Source organism: Puntigrus tetrazona, chromosome 15 (assembly GCF_018831695.1).
Source record: "Puntigrus tetrazona isolate hp1 chromosome 15, ASM1883169v1, whole genome shotgun sequence".
Classification (NCBI taxonomy): domain Eukaryota; kingdom Metazoa; phylum Chordata; class Actinopteri; order Cypriniformes; family Cyprinidae; genus Puntigrus; species Puntigrus tetrazona.
Window position 1 is genome coordinate 7,172,849 of NC_056713.1, and position 15,076 is coordinate 7,187,924.

At 38.3% G+C, this 15,076-nt stretch overlaps 1 protein-coding gene across 10 annotated transcripts in view; it reads right to left on the reverse strand.

The window, feature by feature from the left end:
• dock10 (dedicator of cytokinesis 10) overlaps nucleotides 1-15,076 on the reverse strand; it is a 73,024-nt gene that overhangs the window by 12,513 nt on the left and 45,435 nt on the right. For 9 of the 10 annotated variants that reach the window (XM_043258642.1, XM_043258641.1, XM_043258648.1 and 6 more), the window contains exons 18-42: nucleotides 14,119-14,184; nucleotides 13,949-14,041; nucleotides 13,734-13,857; nucleotides 13,526-13,647; nucleotides 12,753-12,836; nucleotides 12,571-12,663; nucleotides 12,149-12,267; nucleotides 12,005-12,074; nucleotides 11,440-11,553; nucleotides 11,290-11,361; nucleotides 10,238-10,384; nucleotides 9,724-9,807; nucleotides 9,351-9,447; nucleotides 9,204-9,236; nucleotides 8,388-8,566; nucleotides 8,168-8,284; nucleotides 7,297-7,414; nucleotides 6,695-6,816; nucleotides 6,461-6,575; nucleotides 6,318-6,384; nucleotides 6,191-6,238; nucleotides 4,150-4,251; nucleotides 2,321-2,433; nucleotides 2,121-2,233; nucleotides 1,047-1,184 (exon numbers count right to left, since the gene is read on the reverse strand). In XM_043258642.1, the coding sequence (XP_043114577.1) occupies nucleotides 1,047-1,184; nucleotides 2,121-2,233; nucleotides 2,321-2,433; nucleotides 4,150-4,251; nucleotides 6,191-6,238; nucleotides 6,318-6,384; nucleotides 6,461-6,575; nucleotides 6,695-6,816; nucleotides 7,297-7,414; nucleotides 8,168-8,284; nucleotides 8,388-8,566; nucleotides 9,204-9,236; nucleotides 9,351-9,447; nucleotides 9,724-9,807; nucleotides 10,238-10,384; nucleotides 11,290-11,361; nucleotides 11,440-11,553; nucleotides 12,005-12,074; nucleotides 12,149-12,267; nucleotides 12,571-12,663; nucleotides 12,753-12,836; nucleotides 13,526-13,647; nucleotides 13,734-13,857; nucleotides 13,949-14,041; nucleotides 14,119-14,184 (2,550 nt within the window). The remainder of the gene's footprint in view (nucleotides 1-1,046; nucleotides 1,185-2,120; nucleotides 2,234-2,320; nucleotides 2,434-4,149; nucleotides 4,252-6,190; nucleotides 6,239-6,317; nucleotides 6,385-6,460; nucleotides 6,576-6,694; nucleotides 6,817-7,296; nucleotides 7,415-8,167; nucleotides 8,285-8,387; nucleotides 8,567-9,203; nucleotides 9,237-9,350; nucleotides 9,448-9,723; nucleotides 9,808-10,237; nucleotides 10,385-11,289; nucleotides 11,362-11,439; nucleotides 11,554-12,004; nucleotides 12,075-12,148; nucleotides 12,268-12,570; nucleotides 12,664-12,752; nucleotides 12,837-13,525; nucleotides 13,648-13,733; nucleotides 13,858-13,948; nucleotides 14,042-14,118; nucleotides 14,185-15,076) is intronic. The other variant, XM_043258645.1, reaches the window with a different exon arrangement.

Consider the following 15,076-nt stretch of genomic DNA (forward strand, 5'->3'; position numbering starts at 1 on the left):
GCATGCAGGATACGATCACTATTATATTTGGTAAACAGTGCACAGAAATGTATGTAGTTTGCATCTATAGCATAAAGTTTGTCCTTGTGACCATACGGTTATTTCAGCAATTAAGTATTTAAGCCATTTTTATATGATTTTAGTCAAAATGGCTGAAAAATCATAAATAGTGCTAAATAGTTACCACTTGTAATATGATTTTATGTCTTTTCACCAACAGGTGGTGCTGTTATCAAATTGATGTGTTCCTACTTTTTTTTTTTTTCCAGTGATTTTTGACCAAACCCTTCAGATATTATTGATATAAGTGAAAATAACCATTTTCGTGTCTCCCAGCCACTAGGTGGCGCTGCAGTGAAGCGGTGCATGTAGTTTGAGTGTTTAATCTGCTTGAAACTGATATCTTTTTGCCAACATGGTCTGAAAATGATACGATTTCATTAAAAAACTGCCAAAATTGTCTAGGACGAAAAAGTAGGCTTTTTGTATGAATAAAAATAGCAAGAAAATCTTGAAACCTAGAAACTTAAAGTGCCCCTATTATGCAATATTAATTTTCATGCAGTGTGTAATGTAGCTGTGTGTGAACGCAAAGTCGTAAACCCAAAAGTGAACGATAAATAAAGTTATTGTCTCCCAAAATAAAGACTCGACTCTATACAGCCTAAATGAGTCGCTAGCAATTCGAATAAAACATCTGTCAAATTCCCAGCTATGTTGTACGTTGGCTGACCCCGCCCACAAACACATCACTTTACAGACCAATGAGAGCAGAGTGGGCTCACAGGAAGGAGGGGTTTAGAGAGAACGAATTTTCGAACGAATCATTTGAGAAATGCTGGATAATGGATACATATTTTGAGAAAACAAGCTTGCGTGCACGTAAACCTCTTGTAGGAGGCTTAAAAATGGAGGCGCTTTAAATTTTGGTGTCCAAGGAATCAGAAGAAGAAGAATTTCTACGCTTTATGGTTCAAAAATGATTAGCATGGTGGTGCTAGAGAGTTTGATTCGGAGCCTTGGTTAACGTTGAGAGAAAGAGTGACCTTGTGAATGAAGAGGCGCAGGGCGGTGAAGACGTGTCTGAGGGAGCTGGTGGACTGGTTGATCTGGAAGAACAGCAGGTACGTGTCCAACACCTTCTTCATCAGAGAGTTTTGGCCGTCGTCGTGCTGCAAGCGTTTCTGCAGAAGGAGAGAAGAAGAGGGCAGTCACAGACAGACTGAGTGCTGCACTGATTTTCGACCGGAAGAATCGTTCTATTTCTTCACAAACAGAAAGTGTTCAGATATTTTAGTGCCGTCATTGCTTGATATTTAAATTGATATTACACTTAAGATAATGTTGTCACGTGCAGGGCGACGGGATCTTGTCTTTTTTCTTACTATTATTACTACTGCTAGTATTTGAAATGCTTTTGTTCACCCAATCAATGTGCACTCATTATTATTATTAATTATTAGTTAATTATTTTTGTTCTGCTCAAATGGAGAAAACTGCTTGATCCCGACTAAAAAATAAATAATAATACAATCTTTTTTTAATACTGACAATTATTCACACTTCATGTACCGTTAAACTATTTGTAAAGTTTTTCTTTTGGAGACGTATTTAATTTTTTAAGGTTTTTACCGAAAATGTACAAAAACTAAAACCTTTCTAAAAACCAAGCCCAGATTTTCAATCTATTTTTAAAGATTTAGTCCTTTTTATCTCAAACAACCTTGTCATTGATTCATATATATATATATATATATATATATATATATATATATATATATACACACAAAAACCCCAAAAACTAAAAGCTTTCTAAAAACTAAAACTAAGCCCAGATTTTCAATCTATTTTTAAAGATTTAGTCCTTTTTATCTTGTCTATATATACAACCTTGTCTATATATATATATATATATATATATATATATATATATATATATATTTTTTTTTTTTTTTTTTTTATCATGTTTGTGCCATAACTGTCAAAATTTACTGCAACAGGCTAAAAATATGATACTGCATATCACTAAGCTCTGATCCGAATTCATATATTTCCTAGTACATTTATTCTGTTGTGTGGAAAAACATGATTATCACGTCATAAAGCTGCGTCTGTATTACCTTGTGATGATGAACAAACAGATCCAGAACATCTAACACGGTCAGTGCTACTTCAGTAGAAAGATTGGCTTCAATATCCGTAGTGCTGACCTCTCCTTCAGACACGTTTCCGTCTACACACACACACACACACACACACACACTATTTATAACACACACGTTCTTGCTGTAATTCTTCTGTATGTTTCGCAGGTGTTTACCCGTGGTCTCCATCATGTGCAGCAGTTTGGGGTTAGTGAGGGCGTTCTTCCCCCTGATGATGGGCATGGTCTGTGAGCGAGCGTGTCTGTGCCCGTCCTGAGCAGAGAGCATCCTGGGAACAGCAGAGAAAACCATTCAGCTCCTCCATTCACACTTTCTGCTGGAAATTATTGCAGTGCTTACAGAAAGTCAACAGTATTTTATAAACGTGACTCTTAAACTGAATGCGCACTAAGCTTGAGCTACAAAAATAAACTAAATAGCCTTTCATTTTCTTTGTAACAACAGAGACAGGGTTTCTGCAGGTTTTATGAAATTACATTAAAAAATGTTTTTTTTTTTAAATAAACTGAATGAGTTGCATTGATGACGCTTCCAATCGTAATTAATTTTATATGAAAAAAATGGTTCGAATAGCTCTGCCTTACGAACACTAGAAAATAAAAATGTAAAAAAGTGCAGCAGGGGTTGGGAAAAATGATTCATTGTACAAATCGTTGAACAAATAAAGGTAGAAATAAGTGCATACTATTTTTTTGCCCTTGCATGCATGTCATTTTTTGACTGAACTAACCCTTTACAGATGTTTAGATGTTTGTACGGGAAAACAAGACCAAAATACTAAGGGAGATTTATTTTTTGCCGTGCATATCACATTTAATACTTGAATGTGAATATAAGACTTTTAAAGTCCTTACTTTGTGAAAGAATGGGTTAAAACCTGGAGAAAGCCTGTATGAACTCTGTCTGGAGGTGAATGACACATTGCTGGATACAGACAAAAATGGTTCCCACACTATGGATGTAACATGATGAACTATGATATTTACATAAAACAGACCCACTTTATATGACGTGTCTTTAAGTACGAACATTTAAATGAATCGCTTGACAAAATGTGCGTATATTCGTACATCATACATAATTAAAAATGAACTGTAGTTTTTATACTATTATTACACTGTTCTTCTTATTTCTACTTCGTAATCCAACCTTACGCCAAACCCATCCCTAAACTTCCTCAACGGCAGTGTTTTGCAATTAAACACGAACACAATATAAGTACAAAATAAGTCAACTGCACCAGACAATTAATGTATTAGACAAGTAGAGTTAAAGACACCTGATATAAAGTGGGATGAATGTTTTGTGCATGTTGAGTGTGTTTTATATTCAGGGTTAAAAATCATTTAGTGGAGAAATGCATTTATTGCAATAACTAATCCTACGCACTGCACACTCTGTGTTTCGCTCTTAGAAATAAAGCTTCCGAAAGGGTTTTTTTTCACAGCCGATTAGTGTCCATGTAAACATTTTCGAGGAACACTTCCCTTTTTTTGGAAACAGGCTCATTCTCCAGCTCCCCCAGAGTTAATAAGTTGACTTTTACCGTTTTCTAATCAATTCAGTCGATCTCTGGGTCTGGTTAGCACTTTTAGCATAGCTTAGCATAGATCATTGAATCCAATGACACCTGTAGCATCGCAAGAGTTTCGAAATGTATCCTATTTAAAACTTGACTCTACTGTATTGTGTACGAAGACCGAAAATAAAAAGATGCGCCGGTCAATATAATGAGATGAACGCGATGCTACTGGTCTCATTGGATTCAATGATCTATGCTAAGCTATGCTAAACGTACTGAATAGATTAAAAAATGGTGAAACCCTGGGGGAGTTGGAGAATGAGCCCATTTCCAAGAAAGAACCATTTCCCACGATAAAGTCCCTTCTGTGCAAAGGCAAAGGTTCTTCTCCCAATCCAGAAGCTTTATCTTTAGGAGTGTAAGTGGTTTCGGGAGCTCTGTGTGGACCTGTTAGGTGTTTACCATTGGGGTAGGAGCCCTGAAGACTGGCAGGACACGTTAGAGCCCTTCAGGGTGCCATTGTTCTGTGTGGCCTGAGCCAGCTTTACGGCGGCCGCTAGCTTCCTGCGCACACAACCAGCCAATCAGAGCAGGGTTAACGCCAACCTTCATCCTCACAGCCATTACAGACAGGAAAATGAAAGCCAGGCGTCCGGGGCAGTGTTTCAAGCTTGTTTTGTGGTAATAAATGTCAAATGTTAGATCTTTAGAGAGTGCTTTGAGAATGTGACGTCACGTGAGGAAGACAGACAGAGGAAAACGTGAACGTGAGAACAGAGAGCGTGATGGGATAGAGACGTACGATTAGACATGGATCAGAATACAAAGACAACACACGATGTGGAGATCTTTCATGACACTATCCAGTCATTATATAGCACCGGTATGCAATAGTTCCTCTAGGTTTAGTTGTTGCTAAAAAAATCCTTAATTTATGAGGTAGCCATTTCAGATGCTTAAACAAAAACCGTTCTTCTGCCAGACCTGTCCGACACAAAAATAGCAATTACATCAAACAACCTGCTACGGACTACAAGGACTGATTAGTGGTGGGCGCTTTCAAAGAAACGCTTCATAAAGCTTCGAACCCGATTCCTGCAACCGAGGAATGTTTCGAAAATCATCTGAAAGCTGAATAAACAAGCTTTCTGTTGTCAGGATAGGACAATATTTGACTGTGATATAATTTGAAAATCTGAAGGTGCAAAATGTATATATTTGTGGTAAAAAAAAGAGAACAATATCTTCGTGGAACATTCTTTTTGGCATAGAAGAAAAATTTTTAATTTTGACCCATGCAATGTTTTTGAGATTTGAATGGTTCTCTATGGGGTTGATCTTTGTGATTTTTACCTCATCTAATTTTGATATAATCAGTTTGACACATTTGCGTAATAAGAATATCATATTTTGCCAAGCACTCCTGAAAACAATCAAACCAAGCCCTGCAAATGAATAATGGAGTAATTTGTTAATTGCATTTCAAACATTTCACTTTTAATAAAACCTTGTTTTATTACCAGGTTTGTAAAACATCAATGACAAGGTTGTTTGGTTTGTAAAAGATGTTTTACGCATGTTTTTGTTGCATTCACCCATTCTGTGCGCCACGCTGAACTGGTTCAAGAGTTAGCAGCACCGTGAATCAAGAAAGTTATATCCACAAGAATGGATTGACATCAGTTTCTATATTTCTAGATATTAGCGTTCAGAATAAAAGTTGTCTCTATGAATGGGATTGCATAAGATTTAGAATATTAGTTACTCGACTATTGAAGACATTGCATCAAGTCAGTAAGTCTGTGACTTTTTCAGAAGAAGAAGATAAAAAAACGTTTATTTGACGTTTACTGCCAAAAGCAGGAATGATTTATCATTTTCAGGCTTGATTTATCGAGCTCGGTGTAATTGAAAATACTGGCCTGTCAAAGACAACGCAGAGCCTGGCAAAAACACCCCTGAACCGACAGAACCAATTCTTTCATTTGACTAAATTACACACGATACGTTATAATTTTATTCTCTGTGGTATGTTTATTTCAAAGCCTTGGAATTCAATGAAAATGTGGTTTGTGTGTTCTCTTATTCTCTAACTTTCCTTCTCTCTCTCTCTTCCTCTTACAAGCACATACATGACCCTGGACCACAAAACCGGTCTTACTTTTGTTTTGGAGATTTATACATCATCTGAAAGCTTACGATAAATTAAAAGAAGCTTTCCATGTTAGGACAGGACAATAATTGGCCGAGACACAACGGTTTATTTGCCTGAAATCTGAGGGTGCTGAGAAAATCGTCTTTAAAGTTCTCCAAATGCATGTTACCAATCAAAAATTAAGTTCTGAAACTTAACTGAAAGACAATTCGATCATTTCGACCCATGCTATGTTTTATTAGCTATTGCTACAACAATGTTTATGACTGCCTTTGTGCTCCAGGGTCAGAAAAGAAAAGATGGACCCTTTTATTCATCCAAACGCACTGGAGCTACGAGAGATCTTACCTGGCAATGTGACGCTTTCCAAGGAACCGGAAGTGCTGGAGACACAGTCTGTATTAAAAAAAGGGCGCACATTAATAAAAACACACAAGGATTTGAGTTCCTTCCTTCGTTTATTGTTGTCACTCACTCCAGGATGTTGAAGAAATCGCTGATCTCCTGATGAATGGCTCGATTCCAGTAAGACACCAGCACCTCTGAAACACCAGAGCGTACGGTTCAGCTCACATGCTGAGAGACGTGAACATGTGCGTTCGTGATTTAAAGCCTCACCCTCTGAAATGGTCTTCATGATGTGCAGGAAACATATGAGCAGACTTCTGGTCTCCGCTTGATCCAGTTTGTCAAAGCGTGAACCAAACCCGATGAGAGACTGTGGCCTGGCAAACTGAGAGCAGGCGTCACAATCATTCCCTCGTTACTTGAGGAAACTCATTCATTGTGTTCCTCTTTCATTCAGAGTCTCTGTTTTCGCGTTGGCTCTGTCTGTCGGTGGAAATGTCTCACCTTTTCACACGCATCCATCTTCTCACTGTTGCGGTCACCGTTGCTGGGGTTGGACTCGATGCTGATGAGGGAGCCCCTGGAGTCAGCGTTGTTAGCTGTTGATACGGCCAACGAAGAAAAGGCTGCGAAAAAAGACAAATCAGTACAAACTGATAGACCCTGGAGCACAGAAGCAGTCAAAAGCTGCGATAATTTGTATGGCTCAAAATTGATGCCAAAAAACATTAGGAGTAAAAATGACGTTCCATGAAGATATTTTGTAAATTTCCTACCGTAACTGAATTCTTGATTAGTAATATGCATCGCTAAGAACTTCATTAAAGGTGATTTTCTCGATATTTCAATTTTATTGCATTCTCAAATTTTCCAGATTCCCAAATATTGTTAACAAACCATACATCAACGAAATGCTAATTTTGCTTATGATTAAAAAAAAGAGCTTTATAGCTCGTTTTTGTGGTACAGGTTCTCGCACGCGAAAGACGTATTTCTTATTAACTGTTTTTTAGACAGTTTATGATGAACACGTCTGTCAAGCTCCAAATAAAAGACCATAAAGCACCAGTCGTTTATATTTATCGTTATATCCAGCACCACCGTACCTGTGATGGAGTTGAGCACTTCCTTTGAGAAGGACGCGTCCATCGAGTTCCCGTGCCGTAAAACATGAGTCACCTGACCAGCTAGACTCACTCCGACACTGAGATCATCTCTGGAACCCTGCGAGGGAAAGCATTACTTATGAACGGCTTTTGTTTCTTTCTTTAGCTTTTCGCTGTTCCCCGAGGTCCACGAGCAACGTTATCAAGATGTTCACATCATGTTTTCTGCCCTGCTTTGACCCCTCTTTTTAAATTGGTGTGGCAGACTGTTTATCCCCGGTATTATATCCTAGATATACTCCACAAGCAGACTGTTTTCAATATGAGCTGCTTTTAGACCGATGAGAGAGTTTTGGGTTCTGATGTTTTTGTAGAATAATGACCTCTTATGTGTCAAAAGATGATTGCTGAACTTTTATTATTATTATTATTATTATATGCAAAGAAAAAAACTGTTATTAAGCAGAATTGATACAGAGGAATGACAGAAACAGAGATTCTTTTTTTCCCGTTTTTAAGCCCACTTTATTTCAGAATTTATTTCAGAAATAGCAGTATGTTTTTTTAACCATGCAACAAACATCTATAAATATCTGGAAAAAATACTTAAAGCATTGACTGTTTTTCTTGCGTTTAGTACATTTGGCCAAAATGTAGACTCAATGCAATATTATTATTATCATCATTAAAAGCTTAGAAATATTTTTTTTTTCTTCTCAAACCAGTTTAGTAATGATATTAACGTGTGAATGTTAAAATAAGGATTCTATTTAATTTCACCATCCTATGACATTTAATGTTGAAGGGCCTTCAATTGTGGAATTGTTCGAAATCAGTAATATAACAATAAATACCACGCGAGCGTGTGTACCTGGTTGCTGGTCGTCAGGCAGATTGGAAACAGATCTCTGAGGAAAAAGCGAGGCATGTTGTCAAGGATCAGGCCGTAAAGTGGCAGGTACAGAGAGGCTATCCGTGCCTGTTTCTCCTACACACACACACACACAAACACAGCACGCTTCAGGTCAGTTCACAGGCTAACATGAATGGTGCGCATCATCTCCGCACTTCATCATCCCGTCAGAATTCACCTTCATGGCATAACGGGAGTCCAGTGAATGTTTAGCCATGAGGTTCTTCAGGCAGGCCAGGGCCAGGTGTCTCAGGTCCTGCTCGTCCTGTAAAGCCAGCCCCAGCTCTCTCAACAACAATCCTGTCAGAAAATGCTTCCTGCAGAACTCCTCCGTCAAAATATACTCCGGAAAGTCCACTGAGGAATAAGACAGAGGCAGGGATCATTGCCCTTTCTGGTGAAGAGTACTCATGCTTGTAATTTATTACATTGTAACGCATGCCTTAGTTTTTATTAAAGGTCATCCATGGAGTCTAAATTAATTTATTATGGTGATGGATGCTGGTAACACTGCTCTGAGACTAGTGAACTAAACATAATAAATAATAATACATTATTTTGAAAAGTGGATATTTGGAGAAGAATTCATTTTTATTTCATTTCACCTTGCATGCAAGTTTTTTTTGCCTCGCTGATCTTCTAGTCCAGTACACGATATCTCTACTTCATTCTCACCGATCTGAGGTTTTCCAACCCATTGAAAATAATATATATTTTTTATGATTTTTTTTTGGTAGTTGTTGCAAAAGTCCTTGAGTCTATGTAACACGGTGCTTAGAATATTGTGCTTATTACCTGCGATTTGCATTTGCATAATGCAAAAGTGCACCTTAATTCAACTTTTTATATTAATTTTCAATAAATTTTCTAAAAAAAAATTCCCCCCGTACTTGGCCAAACCCCTCTAATTGCCCGATTAAACCAAACTCTCTGGGCTTAGAAGAGCTTTTAGAAATAAATAAAAGAAGTTCAGAAGAAAACTGTTAATAGTTACCCTGAGCACTTTGGGTTTCCAGCAATGCCTTGTCTGACAGAGAGAAATGAGACAGAGGGGTATTAGGGGATCTCACGGTGTGCTAATCAGGACTACAACGCAAGCGAGAAGTTCAGTGCACGACACACAAACACAAAGCTCCCTGACCTGTGATTCGTGCAGACGGGATGGGAAGACTCAGAGGGACATAGTGCTCATAGTTACACACCTCCCTTATAAACTCAAACTTCAGCTCACACAGCGTCTGGAAACACACGCGCACACACACACACACGAAATCAACAGCGAGACACAAACACACACACATGTAAACGATACACACCTGTCAGTCATTGCGTAACAAAAATGCATCATATCCAGGATATCTGAATTCCTTTGCCTGCTAAAGCCTCGTTAACTCTAGACTTTGAGCATGAAAAAGATCTCTTAATGAACAAGATATGATATCGCTTTCTAGGGTTTGTGCTCGGTCACACACTCGCGTCTAGCGTCACCGCGGCTTAAGTGAAAGTGTAGGTACCTTGTTGTCGCTGGCTGTGATCATGTTTATGTAGTTGCTGATCAGCTTGAAGGTGAAACCTCTGTCCATGACTGTGAAGCACCGCTGAGGACAGGAAGTACACGTATGCCAATTCATATTTATTTCAGCACATTGTGAATAAACGCAGAGCTACTTTAAGTAACGTGAGATTCTTTTTTAAGTAGCTAGTAAAGTAAATGCATGACTTTATAATTTACAAGGACATATCCGGTCTTGTTTTTACATACACACCCCATCTTTGTGAACCAATGTCTTTGCTGAAGATCCAGTTCAACCATACTAATAATCAAAAATAACTTTACATAACTGTGCTTCAATGTTTTTTTTATTGCATTCTCCTGTATTCTACTGCACAGATGTCAAGGGTTTTTTAGGTAGCGATGCAATATTGTAATGCATTACTTTAAAAAGTAACTTTTCCCAACAAAATAAGTGAACTTCTAATTTAATTTACTCCTGAACAATATGTTATTTGCGGTGCGCTGCTCCTGACCTTCACAAAGCCCGCTATGGCCATGTTAGCGCTGCGCGTCTCCTCTGCCATCTCTTTATTCTTCCAGTAGATGTGATCGGACATCGTCATGATCAGGGTCTCCAGCCGACTTTGGAAAGTGCCAGGAAACCGCTGCGGTCGAGGAAGCTGAGCAGACACGTGTGCATATCCCTTATTAAAAACGGCTTTAACAGCGTGAAGGACGCAGAAGGAGCTGCGTGCGCTCAAGAGGAGAAAGATGGAGAAAAACTGCTTTTATTCAACCCAGGGTCATTGGAAAGTCTCGCCTCTAAACGCATTTCTGCAGATCCGTTATTACGCACTCGTCTGGCTGTTTCAAGGCAGAGGGCGGCGCTAAAACGTGAGGTTTTTATTCTTATAGTCATGTATAGTATTATGTTGTTTGTATTATGTTGCTTCAGGTACATATTACGCTGGTTAAGTTAATGCTCTATGGTGTTGGAAATATCCCCACCTCTAGTGTTCTTATGTGGAAACTACAGCAATTTATATGGTTTTTTTATGTATTTAGAGACACACATTTCCAGTGAGCCTATGTTGCTTTAATTTAATCAGGTTTATTTAGATTGGTTGTGATTGTACGGGAAGAAGGGTAAAAGATTGGCAAAAGAAAATTGTCAACATAGGTCAAATATTACAGATATGAAGGAAAACAATCAAAGGAAAGTAAAGTATGCAGCAAAAATAAGCTTATAACATAAATCTCTAATAAATAATGTTAAGTAAACTAAGCGTCAACACTTTGGTTTTGGCGCCAGTTTCCACAATTAACCAACAATTAATAATCACTTTTGATTCAAAAATCTCAATTTTTTTGGACTATTAATAAGTAATGTACTTGTTAGGTTCAGGTATGAAACGGATTAAGGGATCTAAAATACGGTCGCACAGAGTAAGACATCAGTATGTGCTTTATAAGTACTAATAACCAGCCAATATACTAGTGTCACTATTTTAGGCTGACCGATTACTGATAAATAATAAAAAAAAGGAATAGGAATAAATAATTTGGGCATGAATTCATGTCTGACCTTAAGCTTGTTTGAGTCCAGCAGATGCTGCGCCATCGACTTCACGATGATCTCCAGAAAGAACCAGGAGAACTACAGAAAACCAAACAGAGATCAGTAACGAAAGGCGGTCCGTCGCTTCCCTAAAAGAGAGACGTGATGTCAGCTGACCTTCAGGATATTGCGTATGACCGACTGGTCGTTGCTCTTCAGGTCAGAGGTCATGCCCTTGGCCAACTCTTCGTGAACCGTCCTGAAGCCACAAGCTTCAGTCTTAAAGACAAACTAGATGAATGAAAGACAAACATCATCATTATTTTCATCTCCAAACATATGTTTGGTTATTAAAAAAACATTAGTGATTCTAGACCAGTTTATGTATGGGATAGTATGCAGTGTGACGTTATCTACACAGTATTGTCACATGATCACGGTAGTATGGCTTTAAAAAGATTTTACAGCATTTTAGACACTTTGACTAGTATAAAATATTCATGTCTTCATCTGAATGCTGCCGCTAACCAATCAGAATCGAGTATTTCAGTATTCGAGTATCGAATCGAGTATTATCTTTCATACACTAGCCAATCTATATACCAATCATAGTGCTGCCCATTTCAGACATTTCAATGTGCATTTAAAAGAAATGAGATTTCAAAGCTTCTTAAAGCTCGTAAACTGGAAAAATCCGGCTTCGGCTGAGAAGAGCCTCATAAGTCCGTGCCGCAGAACGTACCTTTATGTAAGAGTGCAAATAGTGGGCCAGGTTCTCCTCGTGGCACTTGGCTAAGATGTGCACCAGGACCCTGATGGAAAAGAGTTTGCACGTTACGTGAAAGGTGAGACGCGATGACGGAGTGCGTTCAGAAGGGTTTGGTACCTGGTGGTGCTGGTGGACACTTCATCGGTGTCGTTCTGAGTGAGCACTTTAAAGAGCTGGTTGAATATAACAGGGAGGAAGCGAATTATCACGTGAATCCTCTCCATGCTCAAGAGGCCCTGAGAGGACGGAGATTTGAAACAGAAATAAGATGAATAGTAGTTACACGTTTGTATTCGATACAACGTCTTCTCAATTAGATTTGAAACTTTGAGAATTTTGTTTGATGATGAAAATCGTTTTTACAGCATGACGTTTGAAAACACCGCATATCTAGGCCTAAAGGAGGCTCTAAAGAAGAAGGCCTAAATTTAGGCAAATTCTTAATGAATCTTGATCTTAAGTAAGTCATCGTTTGCAATCAGCTACAGGTCTGTCTGTAGATAATACATTACGAAGATGTAAAAACCGAACGCACTTACTTTAAGGCAGTTGAGAAAGTTTGAGGTAGGAGGTTGAGAGAGGTCCGCCTCTCGTTTTTGGCACTGCTGAAAGAACCGGTTTAGATGGGGGTCCTAAAAAACAACAACTTTTGAATTATGAAATCAGAAAACTTGAGCAAGATAACCGTAATGTTAAATGTGAGGCTGTGGCTCTTTTTAACCTGAGTATAAACTGTAGAAAGCACCGAAGTAGACACTCTGAAGACGGGCTTCCCGCCATCGACCCACTTCACATCAGAGCCATTCTGCATATATAAATATGAAGGAAAAAAAACCTTTAATGTATCACACATCAATCTTTATGATGTCTTTGGGACTCCTGCTTTGAAATGTTCCAGGATGTTTTTATTGGTTCCCTATCTGTTTCTACATATTCTGATAGTCATCATTTGTTTCTATGCAGTTTATTGCTAAACTCTTCCTTATATTAATGTTTTTGCGTATATATTTTTCATATTTCTGGGATTTTCAGAAGCAGAAGACATCATAGAAATGTTTACATGTTAATCCACCATATGCGTTATCGTTAAGGCACTTTATATTATTTCTATTTATATATGTAAACTTTCTTAAAACATTACAAGAAATTGTACATTAATGTGTTTCTGGATTTTGTTTAAAAACTTTTAGGACAGATATACATGTGTACAACATGCGTGTCCAATATACAGTATTACGCATACATAAACACACTACATATTTGAATGGGCTATAAATATTAATATGCGAATTATATATATCATATGTAAGTGTAATATATTGCATATGGGGCTAAAATGATTTTTTCTAAAAAATAATGAAAGTTTGATTACATTGACCAAAAAGGAGATCAAATTTTCCATCACTCCCTTCAGTTGCAGTATTAAAAATTAGTTTTCTGTAATTTAATGCCAAGCTTGACATTTTCTTGCACTCTTGCGTTTTTTGCACTCACTTTGGTGGATGAAGGCTCTTTGATGTGTAGATATCCACCAGGCAAAGAGCAAGAGACTGAAATACTGAAATCCTGAGAGGAAACACGTCCATCCTTCAGAAGAGGCAGCCATGCGTACCCCACTGTAACACACACACACACAGAGCACTACAGAGCACTACACACACACACACACACACAGCATGGGATAACGTGCATGTGCAGATACCTGGCGTCTCGAGAGCCTCTTTCTTCTTGGAGCTGGTCTTGGCATTGATGTCACAGGTCACGTGATAGAAGGAGAAAAGCAAATGGTGCTTCTCATGGAGATGCGTGGGCAGCTCGATCTTCACCTGATCAATCGCATCAAAACAAACAGTAAAATCCCATCTGAACGTGACCTAGAAAAGCTGCTAAAGCGCTTGAAAAGAACATTTGGCAAACCTCATCGTAAAAGTCTGGGTTCTGTGAGTGATGCAGAACCGTGGAGCAGGCAGTCGTGGTAAAAACAGGACCTCCTGGCTTTCCGTAGATGCACTGCAGAAACGGACTTACTGCATTTATATTCAATTCTAAAGCAGATGTTGATGGAAACTGATGGGAACTGATGTTACCTTAAGTGGCTTGGCATGTTCTTCATCGGAGCTTCTGAACTCCACGTAAACGGCGATGTTTCGGGCCTATCAAATAAAACACAAAACTTCACAGTTCAACGCAGCACTAAGAGTTTCAGGTTCTCTCAACTACTAAACCCTGTCAGAAGTAACAGCACTTTGCTTAGTCAGACATTTTTTGTTCAGCTTATCCGTAACAAAACTGTATTTAATAAGAAACCTCATATGCTGTTTTCATTTCTGAAGGGACTATCACCTTACAGAATAAAGACGTGTGTTTTAAAAGCTCGTACAAAGACCTAGACGCACAAACACCTCGAGAACGCTGACAGTCGACTAATAAAACAAGCAAAAAGATGAGCTCTTAACATCGCAACGCAACGAATAACTAACAATAATGACAAAACAAAGAAGAAATGAGTAAAATAACAATCCTAGAGCAGCAGCCAAATCGTTTATTCATGCTGCAATGCATGCTGGGAACCCACACACTCACAAATCTCTAACATTTCAGCAATATTGTGCAACACATTCTGCCTACCAGATTAAGGCATTGATATGCAAATGTTGAATAAGGCAATAATAAGAAAAATAATGAATATCCTAGTATTAAGCTTGCTAATGAGCAACTAGTTAATAGTGAGAACTGGTCCCTAAACTAAAGTGCATCTTTAATTGTTGGTTGGGTCAGCATTTAAAGCACTCTTTCAGTCTGACATGTTTATGTAATTCAGATGTCGTAGTATTTGTAACTCTAAAGGCCTGTTCACACCAAGAGCGATAACTATAAAAGATGACTATATTAGCGTTTGTTTATTCTAAAGGCATGCGAGTCTGCCCCTTTAAATTCTCAGGTCGTTACAACAGGATGGCTTCTGATTGGCTCTCAACGTTTATATCATTCATCAGCTGGAAAAAAATAGTTCCGAAAGTGATTAAATATTGTTTCTCTTTATCG